This window comes from Nicotiana tomentosiformis, chromosome 5, assembly GCF_000390325.3.
Source record: "Nicotiana tomentosiformis chromosome 5, ASM39032v3, whole genome shotgun sequence".
In the NCBI taxonomy this organism is placed as follows: domain Eukaryota; kingdom Viridiplantae; phylum Streptophyta; class Magnoliopsida; order Solanales; family Solanaceae; genus Nicotiana; species Nicotiana tomentosiformis.
In genome coordinates, this window is record NC_090816.1 from 38249701 (window position 1) to 38266192 (window position 16492).

The following is a 16492-nucleotide window of genomic DNA, read 5'->3' on the forward strand; positions in this document are numbered from 1 at the left end:
AATATCACAGCATAATACAACTTGCACCTCAAGTGCTCAAATATTACAACATATCACAAATTGCACATCAAGTGCTCAAATATTACAATATATCACACATTGCACATCAAGTGCTCAAATATTACAACATATCACAAATTGCACATCAAGTGCTCAAATATTATAACTTTTCACAAAAATCAACCATACATATTTTTTTCACAATAAGGAGTCCACGACTCGATCATAATGTGTACAATATCTTAACAAAATATTCGGGAGTGAACAACTCAACCGAATAATATTTTACAATTTGACACTTTGCCTCAATATGATTCACGGCCTTTATAATTCAATTCCAAATTTTCAACAACGTGAACTGAAAAGTAATTCATCAAGGAACAACACCTCTTTTAAATCACAACTTCAAAAAATAAATAGATTTATTCATCTTATTAACTAAATTTTTCAATTTAAATTATCTGTAGGTAAAATTAATAATGAAAGTGTTTTTCATAAAAATGGCAACTCAAATAAACACATAGTTCATATAAAAGTCAAGTGGAAATTACACCAAATTATCATATGAAAACAACCTCGGCAAATAAGGAATGAGGCATGACAAATAAGGGATTTAATAAGTTACAACAATTTTTTAATTTAATACTTAAGGGCGTCTACAAATTTCAATCGATATAATATGCACATATAAACCAAGTACGTACTCGTCATCTCACGTACATGGTTTCAATTACACAATTTTCACATAAGACTCAATGTCTAAAGGGTAATTCCCCCACTCAAGGTTAGACAAGATACATACCTTTACGGAGTTAGGCCGATATTCCAAAACAGTCGTCTTGCTTGAATAAATCATTCGGACAACTCAAATCTATTCAAATTAATTCAATTCAGTCAATACTAATTATAGGAATTAATTTCATATGAAAATATTAATTTTCCAACGAACTTCGAAATTTAACTCAAAAAATGCTCGTGGGCCCCATGTCTCGAAATCTGATGAAACTCACAAAATCCGATAACCCATTCAATTACGAGTCCAGCCATACCAGTTTTACTCAAATCCGACTCCGAAATCTCAAAATTTCGTTTTATGAGATTTCTAAAAATTTTCCCAAATTTCCATCTCAAAACACTAATTAAATGATGAAAACAAATGATGGATTCGGGTAATCTAACCATAATTGAGTTAAGAACACTTACCCCGATATTTTCTCTGAAAATCTCCCAAAAATCGCATCTCCTCAAGTTCCAATTTGTCAAAAATAAAAAATGGGACGAAGTCCCCTACTTTATAACTTACAATTCTGTTCAGGCTGCCCTCGGTCCTCGGCCCTCGATCATGGCCTTCGGTCCTCGGCCTTCGATTTCTGCCCCCGAATTTCCAACAGAATAAAAAAATTGTTACAGCTGTTTAAGTCCAACTTTTGATCCGTTAACCATCTGAAACTCACCTGAGGCCCTCGGGACCTCAACCAAATACACCAACAAGTCCTAAAATATCATACGAACCTATTTGAGGCTTCAAACCATGCCAAACAACGCCGAAATTACGAATCGCGCATCAAATCGAATTATGAGTTTTCAAATATTCTAACTTCTATATTTTGCGCTGAAACGTATCAAATGTTGACCTCAAATTTTGCACACAAGTCATAAATGACATAACGGATCTATGAAAATTTTCAGAACTGAATTCCGACTCCGATATCAAAAAGTCAACTCCCCGGTCAAACTTCCCAAAAATTTAAACTTTCGCCATTTCAAGCAAAATTTCACTACGGACTTCAAAAAAAAAAATTCGGACACGCTCCTAAGTCCAAAATTACCATACGGAGCTATTGGAATCATCAAAATTCCATTCCGGGATAGTGTTGCTCAAAAATCAACTCTCCGATCAACTCTTTCCATTTAAGCTTCAAAAATGAGAATTGTTCTTTAAATTAAATTTCGAATCTTCTGAAAACCAAACTCGACAATACACGCGGGTCATAATACATATTATGAAGCTGCTCGAGACCTTATGTAGCTGAATGGGGCATAGATTCTTAAAATGACAAGTCGGGTCGTTACACCACTGCTATACAAATCATGTGTTGAATTCAATAATTAGTATTGTTGACTCTCAAATTTTTTTAACAAATGAATAATTAAATTTTTTTTCATCTGTTACAATATAAAACTTGTGAATAACTCAAATAACGAACCATAGTATTGCATATTTACTAATTGAGAACATATCGTGATGGTGAATATCATTTGAATATTTTTTTTAAATAGATAATCAAAATTTATATCTTTACTTGTTTGATCTTCATGTATTAGTTCTATGTCTCTCAATTTTATCATACATTTATTATTTTGCTATTGAAAAATAAGTTTGCTTTTACTCATGAAGGAGTAATATTTTGAAATGCAGTATTGATAAAATTTATTGACTATTTATTTTTAAGGAGGTAAAATGTGCAATTTGATAATATCTTTTAAGAAATTATAATTTTTAATTATTTGAAAGTTAAGACGTTATAGTTTATTTATGTTTCATAGTAACTTTAACAGTATTTCATTGTTTAAACTTGTGTAACATAATATATATTTATTTTCTATGAGGTTTTTAATTCTTTTTTATTTCCTTCAACTGTTAATGCATTTTTTATATTTTTTTTAATGTAATAATGCAATATTAATAATTTATCAACTAAAAATTTAATAAGTTCATGAGGCTTACCTCCCATATTTCGAAACTTACATCTCTCCGGTATAAAGTAAAACGACCCACCTCATACGCTCACCTTTTAATTCACTGTTTCTGGCAATGTTCCTAGGAGACTAGCAATGGCCACGATATCACAATTGAAATTGTTGTATCCTAACGTTCTAGGTTTTGAGGGAATTTCAACTTCGGATATACTTGAGAGAGGAAAAAAAAGAAAAGGAAATCTATATGTGCAATCCTCATTAGCAGCAATTTAATGAAGTGCAAGTTATGATTTAACATGTGACAGAAGGTATATGTAATATGATTATGAATTGATATTTTTTCACACCATTCATTGAACAATTAACAAATTCAATTGATTGATGAATGAAACGACGTCGACACTTGGCAATACGTGCGTAGAAGACTCCCAGTTTACGTTTTTTTTTCTTTTTTCGAACTCTTGGTTTACTTGCTTTCTTTATAAATAGGCGGCTAGGCCTTCCTCTTTAATTTCTCATTGCCATAACTAAATCACACTTCATTCTGTTTGGTTCCCTCTTTCTTGTTTTACTTCCAATTTCCCTTTCCTTTCTTCAATCTTTTAGTGTAGATTTTAAATAACAAATTCATCAGCGTGCGGTATATTAACTTTACCCACTACTCATTGTGAAAATAGGTACATACATTATTACTATTTCTTTCTTGATTCTTGTTGTTCCATCTTGGAAAGTTTAGATTAAACAACTGAGATGATGATCATATACCCTAAGGAATAAGCTTTAAAGATTATCAAGAAAAGGAATATCAGAGTAAAATTGAGTTTCAACAGTAACCTTTGGTGGAAGAAATCTTTTCTTGTGGGGTTGAAATTGGAGACTAGAGGAGAGATTATGAAACTCTGCCTCTTGGAAATTAGGAAATTTATCATTACAAGAGGGTCCATATAATTGCAAACAAGTATTTATGGTTCCACAGAAATTTTGATCATAAATAGTGATTTTGACCTGAATATGTTAGGCTGTTATTATTTTATTAGATGAAATTAAGGTTTTGCTTTTGCTTTTGCTTTCACTACTATAATTCCATCTTAATTAGTGTCTTTGAGTTTTTCTTTTCTGGTACAATATTTATCTGTTGGTTAAATCGGAACTTATTGATCTTTTTGCTGTTAAAATTTTGCTGTATATTCCTACTTATGAATTTCATCCAATAAAGTCAGAAGCTTTTGAATCTTTGAGCTCAATTTGTTGAAAAAGGATAAGTGATTTTGAGGGTAATGATTGTTGCAAATATAGAATGGAGTTGAATTATATCAACTTTAAGATTTTAAGCCAGTGGGAGCAGACTGGCTATGTATGGTTAAGGGGGTCCAGTTGAATCCCCCATTGGCCGGACTGTGTATATGGATAAAAGAATTTCGTTTTGTATATATATAACTTTTTGAATCCTTTTATATAAGGAAACTCTTAGTGTAGTGTCCCCTTGGTAGAATTTCTAACTCCGCCGCTGAGCACAATACCACATTTTTCCCCGTACACTTTTATGATAATAGATGCAGACTTAGGATACCTATGTATTTGCAGAAGCTTATTACTTTATTTGCAACAGTTTGAACTGAAAGCAATGGGTGGTGTCCCAGTTTATATTTGTACAAGTTTTTCCAGTTTATATACAATAATTTGAACCAAAAGTAATGAATTCGCACGCGATTTGCCCAAGCTCACATCTCTTAGGTCTTATTATGGCAATAGATTTTCTCTGAAGAATCTTCTAAATGCTTAGGCTTCTTCTGTTTACTCTTATAGAACTCAGAATGCCAAGTGCAAATCCTGATCAAGAAAATGAATTATTTGCTGAGGTTGATCCATCCGGGAGGTTTGGACGGTACAAAGAGCTGCTAGGCCGTGGTGCAGAGAAGTTGGTGTATAGGGCGTTTGATATTGCGGAAGGCAGGGAAGTCGCCTGGAATCAGATTAAATTGAGCAGATTTCACGGCGACACTTTCATCATCAATAAGATATATTCTGAGATCGAGTTGCTGAAGAACTTGAAGAATGACAACATCATAGTCATGTACCATTTCTGGAAGGACTGTGAGAAGAACATTCTGAATTTCATAACTGAGGCATGTGCGTCTGGTAATTTGAGGGACTACAGGAAGAAGCATCGTCATGTTTCGGTAAAGGCCTTGAAGAAGTGGTCAAGACAGATACTAAAAGGCTTGGATTATCTCCATACTCATGAACCTTGTGTCATTCATAGAGACCTCAATTGCAGTAATATCTTTATCAACGGGAATGTTGGAAAGGTATGAACTCAGTCTCAACTGACTTCAGTTGTCCGTCTATAGGTATTGAACACTGGCTTAATGTTTCTATGATCTAGACATAACTATGCGACACTACATGGTACAAAACATAATGTCAGATACTTCTTAGCTCCACTTTAGTAAAAAATACAATGTAATGATGCCCAGTCCTAATGAATTAGTTCCTCTCTCTTTACTTTCTTGACATATTCATGGAAATGAAAGGTTCTGTTTCTCTTACATATCCTTTAGTCTCGGGGAAGACAACTTGTGCTAGTATTATTAGAGATAGCTTATGGAACTTAAATCCTAAATTTGGCTGAGTGGGTATCGGGGTAGACGCACGCTTTAGGCAGTTGGTGGGGCGCATTACCTCTACACCTACTGTCATGATGGATAGCAGGTGAAGTTATAATCTAAGCGCCTTAACTTAAAATCACGAATCTACATCTGTGTGTAATTCTGGTAACTTTGTATAAAAGCAGGAGTCTAAGATCACCTTACCATATAAAATGTACCCTTACGTAGTGAAGTACATTTGGAAGTGTTTGGTTAATTTAAGAAGGACGGGCTTCAAAGGTATTCACTCGTGATCTTCAGTGTAGATTTAACCAGATACAAGACTCTTGATCAACCTTAACATCCTAACAATATCATGTTTACACAGGTAAAGATTGGTAATCTTGGTCTGGCAACAATTGTGGGGAAGAACCATGCAGCACATACTCTACTAGGAACACCAGAGTATATGGCACCAGAGCTTTATGAAGAGGACTACACCGAGTTGGTGGACATATACTCATTTGCAATGTGCTTGATTGAAATGGCTACTCTTGAGATACCTTACAGTGAATGTGACGGTATAGCCAAACTATACAAGATGGTAACTGCTGGAATAAAACCTCAAGCTCTTAACAGGGTGAGCGATCCTGAGTTGAAGGCCTTCATTTTAAGGTGCATCGGGCAGCCAAGAGCAAGACCCTCAGCCGCTGAACTGTTGAAGGATCCATTCCTTTCTGATGTTGTCAGTTATGATGAGAATTAATGATCTTTTGATAGCTGATTCATTTTGTTCAAGTTTTGCTAGTTATTGAGTAATATTCTTCTTTGTAGCGCAATATTATTTTGGAATAACTCTGTTCTTGATCATGCAAGATACAAAAGACAGTCTCAGTATCACACCTTTATAGCACTATTGAGCTCGAGAAAAGCTGTCTTCTTGTAACTCAAGCTCGCAGACTTTTTCTGCTCAATAGAAGTTAGAAAGTGTTGTATAGAGATCCATTGAGATGTAAAGTTTGCACAGAATAGTTGAATATGTTTGATATAAGATTCATTTTCTAGACTCTTGCATTATGAGCTTTTGTACCATTTAGTTCATTGATACTAAGTTCAAGAATATGCAAGCTAGAAAGTAGAAAGATGCTTGTTTGCTGCTATTCTATCTATTTGTACATTAAGTATGAAAATTTTATAGTACGAAGCATTCCACATTTTCAGACAAATTTGACATGCAGTATATTCTCGGAAATTTTACCTCCTATAGCAAATTATTACACCATATTTATTATAAATCAAAACAATTTCAAAATATTATTACTTATAGCTACCTTTTCTATTTTATAGCAAAATAGGTATTTATTTATACCTACCATTGAGGCATGAAATACGCCCATTATGTTCTTTTTCTCTCTCTTCCTTCTCTCTCTATTACTAAGATTCTCAATCCTCTCTCTTCTCCCTCAAATCAACACAATCGTCGGCGTCGGAATCATCGTCGGCGTCATCATCCACTATTGACTCATCCTCTCAGGCGAACAGATCTGGCCATGGCTACGCCGGAGAAGATTTGAGGGCCGGATTTTTGTTCGTCTCCATTTTTAGTTTTAATACAATGTATACAGTATTTTGCTTGGCCGGAAAAAGCCATCTCCGACGAACTTTCTTCTCTTCTTTGCTTTTTAGTCACATACAATGATACAGATACATTGTATTCTGTACAAATACACTCAAATATATTGTATTTTTATATAAATACATTATTTTTCGCTTGTATTTATGTATTCCGAAGATCTGCATTTTTTGAATACAGTCGAATGTCACTGTGCTTTGTAATTTTTTGTTGTTTGAATACAGTCGAATTGAATACAGTGAATTGAATACAATGTATACAGGCAGATTACCTCACTGTATTTATACAGTCGCGTGAATACATGGAATACACAATTAAACAGATATAATCCCTATTTTTAGGCGGATGACCTAATTGTATTTATAAATACAGTCGCGCGAATACATGGAATACAGCATAGTAGCAGCGAAATTTATGTAGAATTGATTTTGTTGAATTAAATTAGGAGTGATACACGCTAATTGATCCTCTTTATGTTATTAAATAGCTGGACTCCCCTATTTTTTAGGCGAATTCTGCTACTGTATTCGTGAATACAGTAGCGCGAATACAGCGAATACAGTTGCACAGCTGGACTCCCCTATTTTTAGGAGAATTCTGCTACTGTATTCGTGAATACAGTAGCGTGAATACATCGAATACAGTCGTGTAACAATTAAATAGTAGCTATAGGAAGTAATTATGTATATGGTAGCTATAGGAAGTTAATAGCCACTAAACAATAGTGGTTTCTGAAAATTCCTGCGGGAAATTCTTTTTATCTAGATAAATAGCACATTCATTTTGATTTTGGTGAAATGTGGTATTGATTTAAGGAAAGTACCGGTATCAATAAGTGTGCTCAATATATTTCAATGCAAGGGGAGCAAAACAATAATATAAAACTTAAGGAAAAGTGAAGTGAGAAAAAATTTTAATTTGAGGAAAAAGCTTATATATAATATTATTATGCAGTAGTATATGGCTATTGCCCCACCATATCTCCTTAGTTGGGAATACTGGAATGAATTATTGATTCACGTATATGTTAAGTGAACTGTAAAACAACATTGTCTTTTTTTTGTAACAGCTGTGAATATTACCATTGATAACAAAATTAAGCAATACACCTAAAGAGCTCCTAGCTTCCACAAAGAAACTGGGACTCCAAATCTCTAATTACACAATAGTCTCTGTATGAATCCTCTACTCATACTTCCTCTATTTGACAGTTTAATCATACTAATTCTCTCTTTTATCTCTTTCTTAATCTGTGTAACTATAGTATCCACCTGTACATTTCCATTCTGAAACAATTTTTTATTCTTGGCAGTCCATATGTGGTAAATAGTTGCACCCCATATGGCAGCCATCACTTCCTTCTTGAGTTTCTGCCAATGCTTTCTTCTAATGGAATCAAATACCAGTTTTGGCTCACCAGCATGCAGCTGAGTATCTGTCCATTGCAATAGTGATCTTCTAATACCCTGTATCCAAGGACAATTGCCAAACAAATGCTGGCTTGTTTCAATTGCTTGATCATCACATAAACAGCAAGCCATATCTGTCACTGTAATCCGCATTTGGCCTAATCTTTCTTTTGTCAACATTCTCTTTTTAGTTGCTAGCCAAGCAATTAATCTGTGCTTTGGCTGTGCAAACTTACTCCAAATTAGACTCGCATTCTCCATCTTATCTTGGCCCCCCATAGCTACTTGTTATGGAATAGTCCCCTTTAGGAGTTAGTATATATTTACCCTGCACATACCATTCTTGCATCTTCTCTTTTAGGGAATTCATTTTTTTCCAATACCAACTGCAATCTTTGGTCACAGTGTGAGACCATATGTTACGAACATTCTTGATGTAGATGTCATGCACCCATTTGACCCATAATGAGTCCTTACTCTGAGTTAGCTACCACAACAGTTTCCCAACTGAAGCTTTATTCCAGCTTCTGCATCCCTTGATGTTCAGGCCACCATTTTTCTTAGAAAACATATCTTCTCCCAGACAACTAATGGTACTCTTCTCTTATCTTCTGAACTACCCCATAAGTAATCTCGACATCTTTTATCAACTTCCTTTAAGACACTCTGATGTAAAATAAACACTGAACCCCAGAAGCTGTATATTGAAAATAAAACTGCAGTTATCACTTGAAGCCTTCCTGTATATGACAACTTCTTTGCATAGGTTACATTGATTCTGTGAGTGATCTTCTCTATCAGTTGTTGGCACTCCAGCTTACTCCACTTCTTAGGTGACAAAGGAAGGCCAAGGTACCAAGAGCCCTCTGAGAACCCTGTTGCAGCCAACAATCTCTCCTTAATTTGATCAGTTACCCCTGCCATGAATATGTTAGATTAGTCCATGTTGGCTATCAGACCTGACACCTCACTAAAATGCTTTAGTGCTTCCATTACTCTATCAGATCTCTCTTCACCTTTGAACCATTAAATCATCAGCAAAAATGAGATGGTTCAGCTTCAATTGTTTACACATTGGATGGTACTTGAAGTCTGGAAGTTCACCCATCATGCCTACATGTTCTGGAGAGGTATTCCATGACCAACACAAACAGTAAAGGTGACATTGGATCACCTTATCGAAGTCCCATCTGACCTTCAAAATATCCATGTTGTTCACCATTAACAGTGATTGAGAATTTTGGTAAAGTCACACAAGCCATAATCAATTGAACAAATTTTTCTGGAAATTCATAGCCAAGCAGAATCTCTTCTAAGAACTCCCAACTGACCATATCATAATCTTTCCGAAGGTCAATTTTTATTAGGCATCTAGGTGATGTCTTTCCTGTTATAGTGCCTAAGCAAGTCATGGCAAATGAGCACATTGTGTATCATGGATCTACCATGCATAAATATTGATTGATTGTCTGCTACTAAGTAGTTTACAACATCTTTCAGCTTACTGTAAACCACCTTTGAAATATATATGTATAAGACATTACAGCATGCAATTGGTCTGAATTGGATGGCATACTCAGGATTAGTTACCTTAGGAATTAGAGCAATGTTAGTGGAAAATCTGCTTTAACAATCTTCCATTCCTGAAGAAATCCAGAATAGCCTCAGTAATATCACTGCCTAGAATGTGCCATGAAGCTTTAAAGAACCCACTGCTATACCCATCAGGGCCTGGACTTTTATTGTTATCAATTTGGAATAATGTCTTCTTGACTTCCCTTTCCTCAATAGGCTGCAATAATTCCAGTTGTAATATTGTTGTCAGTAAGGGACCATTTTGTATGAAGCCTTTGAATGCTCTCCTTCTAATACTAGCCTTTTGCCCAAGCAACTCTTGATAGTAGTTCAGGAACAGATCTACAATTACTCCAGGTTCTGTCTGACATACCCCCTTTGTCATCTTTCAATTGAATAGTAGCTAACTTGAGTCTTTTATGTCTTATTATTGAATAAAAGTACCCTGTGTTGTCATCTCCTAACCTTAACCATGTAGCTTTACTTTTCTGCTGTAGTAACATTTCATCAAGGTATGATGATTCTCTAAACTTCTGATATTTCTCATGTTCTTCCTGTTGAAGGTCAGGGTTACTAGGACCAGTCTGCAACATCTCATGCATCTGCTTTAAGGCTTGTCTATCAACTTTAGCTGTTTGTTCAATATTGCAGAAGTATTGACTGTTAAGTTCACTAAGCTTCCTTTTCAGTAGTTTCAGCTTTTTAACAATCTGAAAGATTCTGCATCCTTCTATAGGTGTTCTCCATAAATCTGCTACAATCTGATTAAACTGAGAGTGTTGTGCCCAAGCATTGTAGTACTTGAATGATCTTTTGACCCTAGGAACATCATCTGATAGAGTTATCTTTATAGGACAGTGGTCACTTATACCCTCAGGTTTACATGATGGCATAAGGTCTAACCATTCCCCATTATTGAAAGTCCAGTCTATTTTAGAATATATTCTTTGCCCACAATGTCTATCATTCCAAGTATATTTACTGCGATGGTAAGGTAGTTCTAAGAATCCACATTCTCTCATGCAATTGTTAAAGTCTGCTACTTCTGCCCATGTAACTGGATTACCCCCTATCCTGTCTTCCATATTTAAAACTAAATTGAAGTCATCTGTAATTTGCCAAGGCAACTTGCATTCTGAGTTTTATTCAAGTAACCAACTCCATAAGCTCTTCTTCCCTTAGTGTTAAATGCATACACAAAGGTGATAGCAAACTGAGTTTGGAGAGGGATATAATAAACTTCACATGTTATTCCCTATGCAGTGATACTTTTTGGATTAACTCTGTAGTACTTTGGCCTCCAAGTAACCCATATTCTCCCATTATAATGAGCCTCCAAATTAGTGATATATTTCCATCCACTAAATAGTTTTCCTGCTGCTTTCTCAATTCTATCCTTCTTTATTTTTGTTTCTAATAATCCTATCATTCCAACTTTTTCATCATTGCAAAGGAGTTTAGTCTCCGTTTGCTTATTAGGGGCATTTAGCCCCTTCACATTCCAAGAAAGAATATTAACCATCCCCTAACAAAGGAATGGATTGGCCTCCCACTTTTGCCACTGGAACCATCTCTTTTGTCTTACTAATTCCTGGTTTATCAAGTGCCTTAAAGGAATTTGCACTAGCAACCTGCTGAGAGCCTATGATATGAGCTTTCCCTGTCTTCAAAGGAGTGATCCAGCCTGCATTCTTACTGTTGTCTTTGTTTGCAGATTGCACTGCCTTTTTGTCATGATTTCTATTCTGCTTATCCTCTTCTTTCTTCTTCTAGTTGTCACCCTACACCCTTTCCTCCTGTATTTTTTCAGCAAGTTTTGGAGGGTTCTTTTTCCTACAATCATCCTTAGAGTATCCATACTTTTTACAATAGTTGTCTGAGTGTTGGTTTTCAATCGTAGAGAACTTTCTGTTCAACAACAACCCTTTTTTCATTTCTGAATAGCACTACATCTGGAAGGTCTGCCTTCATGTCCACCTCCATGTCCACCTCCACTAACAGTCTAGCAAAACTAAGTCCCACCTTCTTCTCAGTGTTTTGGTCCACCGTCATTGGTTTTCCTACTAGACTTCCTATTTTACTCAACCTTTATGGACTCCAATACTTCAATTCTAGGCCTGGAAGTTTGATCCATATTGGGACTGTGTATAATTCCTCTCTTGTGAACTCTATGTCAGGGTTCTATTTCTTCACAATAAACTGCTTATTGTCGAAGTGATATATCCCCCTTGTATAGCTTCACTCATACCAATAGCACTAACAAATTTAACAAGTACAATTCCATTTTTCAGCATCACTATTTTGTTCAAACTATGCTTTGCCCATAGCCTCTGTATATATCCCTTCATAACCGAAAAAGAGGGAAAAGCTCCTCAGATATAGCAGACAACAGAGTTCTTCCAAAATTCCACTTCAGTTGTAATATCCTCTGTATCAATTTCAATAATAGTTTACTTACCATGTTTAATTGGGGATACGTATTCCAATTTGAATCCAGCATTTGATATCTTCGAGATATCAAAGTTGTCCCAAATTGAGTTCGTCTTCTCTGTTCTCTCCTCCTCTTCGACTTGATCAGCCCACGATTTCTTCTCACTGCTCGATGATTCACTGGGAGGTTCATTAATGACTTCCTCCCATTGCTGCTGAACAATTGCATGTTGCTTTTGTGCCTCACTTTTCCTTGTTACTGTTTCATTAGATTTTCCCCCAATTTGGACAGCAATTGGGGTTTGAGCAGAACTTTGAGTGTTCTTCTGTCCTCTCTGAAATAGCGAAGAGGAAGCTTAAGCCATTAGTAGCTTCTGTGATGGTACACACGCTCTTTTCCCATGGCAGGCTCACGTTAGTTATCATGCGACGTGAGAGAATGAGCCATGCGCAGAAGCTTTTCCTTATTAACAACATAGTTATTTCTCTAATTTTGTGTCACAAATTAAATAAAGGAATTTCCAAAAGGGATAGCTCAGTAACTACGAGGTCATAATTCTGACCATAGTGCATGAATTCAACTCTAAATAACTACTCCCTTCGTTTCAATTTATATGAACTTAGTTAATTGGGTATGGAGTTTAAGGGGGGAAAACTCAGAACTTATGGTATAAAATAAGACACATATATTTTGTGTGGCTATAATTATTGTGTAAAGCCGAGTTTATCTCTTAACCTTTATAGTTTGGGAAAGGATACCCCTGCACCTTTTGAATGGGTAAGGAAACCCCTTATGTATTCTTTTTTCTGATTAGGTTTTCTCTTTCTTCTTTTTTTTTTCCCAAAAAAACTATTACCCATAAATGTAAAAAGTCAAAACAATCCTTTTTAGAAGAAATATTATTTTGGCACTAGAAAATAGTTTTGGCTATATTCTTGTAAAATTTTGGTTGCACAAATTAGAGTAATTTATTTTTAAGTGAAATCTTGGATTAGTGACTTTGGAATCTTGGGAAAACCTAAACTGCTAGACAAACTTTTCAAGGTAAGTTACTTTCTTTAGAGTCATTGAAAATAGATTGAAAATCTTGGATTAATGATATTGTATTCTATGATTGTGTGACTCACTTTTGCTTGTTTGATTTTCAGTAAAGAAGGGCTATAGTTAGCTTTCATCTAGAAGGAGCAACAACGCAGAAGATTGTCTTAAGGATTTTAGTCATGCTTCTACATTTAATCATGCTTAGTTAATGTGTAAAAAAAATTCAATGATAAATAAAGCGTTATTTTTTCAAAAAAAAAAAAAGGAGAAGAAAAAGAAAGCTTAATCCGGAAAAATGCATAAGGGGATTCCCTTTTCCATCCAAAAGGTGAGGGGAGTATCCTTTCCCAAGCTATAAAGATTAAGGGGGTAAACTGAGTTTTACTCTAAACCATTATATAAAGATAAGTTATTTCTAAATATGAAAAGGAATTATTCTTTTTTGGTACAAACTAAAACGAAAATAGTTTCACATAAATTGAAACGGATAAAGTATTGGCTTTCTCTTTCATTTCTAACTATCATATCAATTAACATCACCTCCATATTAATTGACATGAGCTAAATAATTGGTTTATTTTCTTTAGAAAATCCTTTAAGCTACTCTTTCATTATACACTTCTACTGTGATTCTTCCCCTGTATCAAATTAGAACACCTCGATCTTCAATTAGTTAGAGTTGGCTCCATGAATCTTTGAAATCTTGGTAAGACTTATTTATTTTACCATATTCTTCGTAATTAGTTATACTCTAGGATATGGTTCACTTTTTCTTTTACTACGACATATTTAAATATTTAGAAAAAAAATAATTTGTAAGCTTACCGTTTTACCATTATGAGATAATTTATAACTACATATACGTTTATGATTTATTTTAAAAAGAATTATTCTATTTTAAACTTCTACCCATCCCATTTCGAGTATACTTTATGAAACCTACACTACATAGAGAGAGTAATCACTTAAACGTACAAAATTAAATTAAATTTTTTAGGAAAATATGAGTTTAGAAAAAGTTGTCATTTTTATTAATGTTAGTTATGTGAAAGAAACCAATTGTGACCACAAAAGAAAAAAGGCAAATGCTATCGAACTCTGTGTTAGGGAATGCCGCAAAATCCAGAGTAGGAACAAGAAGAGATGAAGTATACATAGCAGTTGTGCCGTTGAGAGCGACAAAAGGGCCAGCCCAGTTGCTCATGTCCACTGCTTACTCTCTCAATTTATGGGATTTGCAGCATTTCATGGTTATCGTCAATCCCAATTCCTCCTCTCAGGTTTCTCCTCTTGCATTTTATCCTCAAAATATAGACTTTTGCAGACCCAAATTCCAAGATTACCTTTTTCTTTTCAATCAGAAGGTTTTCGATTTGGGGTAGTTTGGTTTGATTGTATAGTCCCAGTATAAAATCCCTTACAGGCTGCATAAGAAAAAATAATAAATGCATCGTTTGGTTGGCGGTATTGAGTTATGGAGGAATATATGTATTATTTTATACAGGATAAAACGTAAAATAAAAATACTGAGGATTGAACAATCTAAAGAAAAAAATACTATGCCCTTTTGACGTAAGTAATTCATGTATAATAGTCTTTTCGTTCATGACAACCCATTCATTATTTATTACCTTAGTGAGTGGGCACGAATCTGGACTAATCGAGCTAGGAGTTTCAGATACCCAATGATTAAACTGAAAAAGAAAGAAAAGACAGAAGTATTAACAGGTTACTAATTTATGTGTTGTAGGCATTAGTGTATGATTTCCAACCTCAAGATCCTGAAAACATAGCTGTTGCTGTTGCAGCTCTATCCGGCAGAAATGTACCAGGTGAAACCTTTTAGCACTTCGAACTTTTCTGTGGCTCTGGCCTCCATCCAGCTTACTCTAAAACTATATTTTACACAATACAAGATGCTTATGCAACTGTTTTCTAAAATGCTGTGGAAATGGCTGGAAACCTTTTCATCTTAACTTTGCAGCTTATCTGAAGGATAAACAAGTTCAAACTTTTAATCCTTTTGGACATTGAATCAGCATCATGTCCAAACTCTATCTCTCTTCGGAACTGACAGACCATCATAGGGATCAATTTCTAGTCGCACTTCATATTAAGTCTGCGAAGCTTCTGCGTGTAATTTACTTCAGATTGAGCCGACATCCATATTTCTCAAGGACTGCGTACAAATTACCCTCCCCAGACCCCGCATGTGGGATTTCATTGGGTTGTTGTTGTTGTTGTTGAGCCGACATCCATATGGTCATCATTCAATAGGAAATGAGCACTTTAAACTTTTATCATCAATGTTTTATGGAAGTAAAACAAGCTTTTGCCGTCTCTTAACCATTATAAGTTCATATATCTGTGGTTTTAAGTTTGATTGGTAGTGTTGTCAACATCATCTCCTACGTAATTCATGTCTCCAAGTTTATACCATGTCAGGAGTTGTTCGTATGAGGACTCTGAAGAAGCTGCCAACAAGGAAGTGCTGGTTTGCTGGCTACTCCGAGAGTGATGCAATAGATGCGGCAAACAAATTCAACGAAGGGTGGGAAACTGACTTGAGGATCAACCATCATGACTGCAGAAACTATGCAAATGGTAATTCTCTTCAGTAAAGAAATGCAACACTGAATTATATTTGCCTTTGGTTATAACCAAAATTGGAAAGATGCAGTATAAGTTGTTTGCCCTATACATGCTAAATGCATATTTATTTGCAGTCATTACACATGTCGTTGAGTAAAACTTCCTTTTCATTCGTTAATTCTTTGCTAACTGACTACTTGAAAGGACTAGTGGAATATCTCACTGGAACGAAAGCAGTGGTGGAGCACCTAAGAAGCAGCAGCGTAGGCAAGAGTTGAGATGTAAAGGACTGAAGCATCATACTAGTATATGTCATAGATGTGTAGATTAAGTCATCTAAGTAAACCTTTTAACACTTTACCAGCCAATAGAAGTTCTGCAAATATATATTCACCTGAACTGTAGAGCTGTGGTGTATAAATTTCCAAATGCTTGAGAGCAATAATTGTGACTTTGACAGAGTGATACAGTTGTGTCATGGTGACATGTTCAAGGCATGGAAATAGCTTAATTCTTTGCGTAA

At 35.2% G+C, this 16492-nt stretch overlaps 5 protein-coding genes across 7 annotated transcripts; 2 read left to right on the top strand and 3 right to left on the bottom strand.

The window, feature by feature from the left end:
- Window positions 1–2813: 2813 nt before the first annotated feature.
- LOC104090521 (probable serine/threonine-protein kinase WNK11) lies at window positions 2814–6365 on the top strand. 2 transcript variants are annotated; one of them, XM_009595641.4, is made up of 3 exons: window positions 2814–3008; window positions 4507–5009; window positions 5677–6365. In XM_009595641.4, exons 2-3 carry the CDS (start codon window positions 4515–4517, stop codon window positions 6052–6054), a joined length of 873 nt encoding a protein of 290 aa, XP_009593936.1. In that variant the 5' UTR covers window positions 2814–3008; window positions 4507–4514; the 3' UTR covers window positions 6055–6365. The 2 variants fall into 2 exon arrangements, with proteins under 2 accessions (XP_009593936.1, XP_009593928.1); XM_009595633.4 differs by lacking the exon at window positions 2814–3008 and adding an exon at window positions 3184–3377.
- A 1710-nt stretch (window positions 6366–8075) lies between these two features.
- Window positions 8076–8591, bottom strand: LOC104090562 (uncharacterized). Its single transcript, XM_009595685.2, has one exon. It carries the CDS (start codon window positions 8589–8591, stop codon window positions 8076–8078), a length of 516 nt encoding a protein of 171 aa, XP_009593980.2.
- Window positions 8592–8873: 282 nt separating this feature from the next.
- On the bottom strand, window positions 8874–9757 carry LOC104090572 (uncharacterized). The gene is made up of 3 exons (XM_009595696.1): window positions 9526–9757; window positions 9290–9346; window positions 8874–9247 (listed from the first exon to the last, which is right to left on the bottom strand). The coding sequence occupies exons 1-3, from the start codon at window positions 9755–9757 to the stop codon at window positions 8874–8876; spliced, it is 663 nt and encodes a 220-aa protein (XP_009593991.1).
- A 182-nt stretch (window positions 9758–9939) lies between these two features.
- Window positions 9940–10990, bottom strand: LOC108944119 (uncharacterized). Its single transcript, XM_018768845.1, has 2 exons — window positions 10214–10990; window positions 9940–10122 (listed from the first exon to the last, which is right to left on the bottom strand). Exons 1-2 carry the CDS (start codon window positions 10988–10990, stop codon window positions 9940–9942), a joined length of 960 nt encoding a protein of 319 aa, XP_018624361.1.
- A 3422-nt stretch (window positions 10991–14412) lies between these two features.
- LOC104090532 (uncharacterized) lies at window positions 14413–16434 on the top strand. Of its 2 annotated transcripts, none has more exons than XM_009595654.4 (4): window positions 14413–14657; window positions 15128–15209; window positions 15823–15981; window positions 16174–16434. In XM_009595654.4, exons 1-4 carry the CDS (start codon window positions 14463–14465, stop codon window positions 16245–16247), a joined length of 510 nt encoding a protein of 169 aa, XP_009593949.1. In that variant the 5' UTR covers window positions 14413–14462; the 3' UTR covers window positions 16248–16434. The 2 variants fall into 2 exon arrangements, with proteins under 2 accessions (XP_009593949.1, XP_009593956.1); XM_009595661.4 differs by having other exon boundaries at window positions 16180–16434.
- The last annotated feature ends 58 nt before the right edge of the window (window positions 16435–16492 follow it).

Bases quoted from the DNA above. Each gene is read 5' to 3' on its own strand.
- LOC104090521 (XM_009595641.4), top strand. From the start codon at position 4,515: ATGCCAAGTGCAAATCCTGATCAAGAAAATGAATTATTTGCTGAGGTT. The intron at 5,010-5,676 runs GTATGAACTCAG...ATGTTTACACAG, and splicing joins TCAACGGGAATGTTGGAAAG to GTAAAGATTGGTAATCTTGG.
- LOC104090572 (XM_009595696.1), bottom strand. From the start codon at position 9,757: ATGTGCTCATTTGCCATGACTTGCTTAGGCACTATAACAGGAAAGACA. The intron at 9,347-9,525 runs GTCAGATGGGAC...AATGGTTCAAAG, and splicing joins ACAACATGGATATTTTGAAG to GTGAAGAGAGATCTGATAGA. The intron at 9,248-9,289 runs GTCTGATAGCCA...TATTCATGGCAG, and splicing joins GCATTTTAGTGAGGTGTCAG to GGGTAACTGATCAAATTAAG.
- LOC108944119 (XM_018768845.1), bottom strand. From the start codon at position 10,990: ATGGAAGACAGGATAGGGGGTAATCCAGTTACATGGGCAGAAGTAGCA. The intron at 10,123-10,213 runs GCAAAAGGCTAG...GAATTATTGCAG, and splicing joins TACTATCAAGAGTTGCTTGG to CCTATTGAGGAAAGGGAAGT.
- LOC104090562 (XM_009595685.2), bottom strand. From the start codon at position 8,591: ATGGAGAATGCGAGTCTAATTTGGAGTAAGTTTGCACAGCCAAAGCAC.
- LOC104090532 (XM_009595654.4), top strand. From the start codon at position 14,463: ATGCTATCGAACTCTGTGTTAGGGAATGCCGCAAAATCCAGAGTAGGA. The intron at 15,210-15,822 runs GTGAAACCTTTT...ATACCATGTCAG, and splicing joins ATCCGGCAGAAATGTACCAG to GAGTTGTTCGTATGAGGACT. The intron at 15,982-16,173 runs GTAATTCTCTTC...ACTACTTGAAAG, and splicing joins CTGCAGAAACTATGCAAATG to GACTAGTGGAATATCTCACT.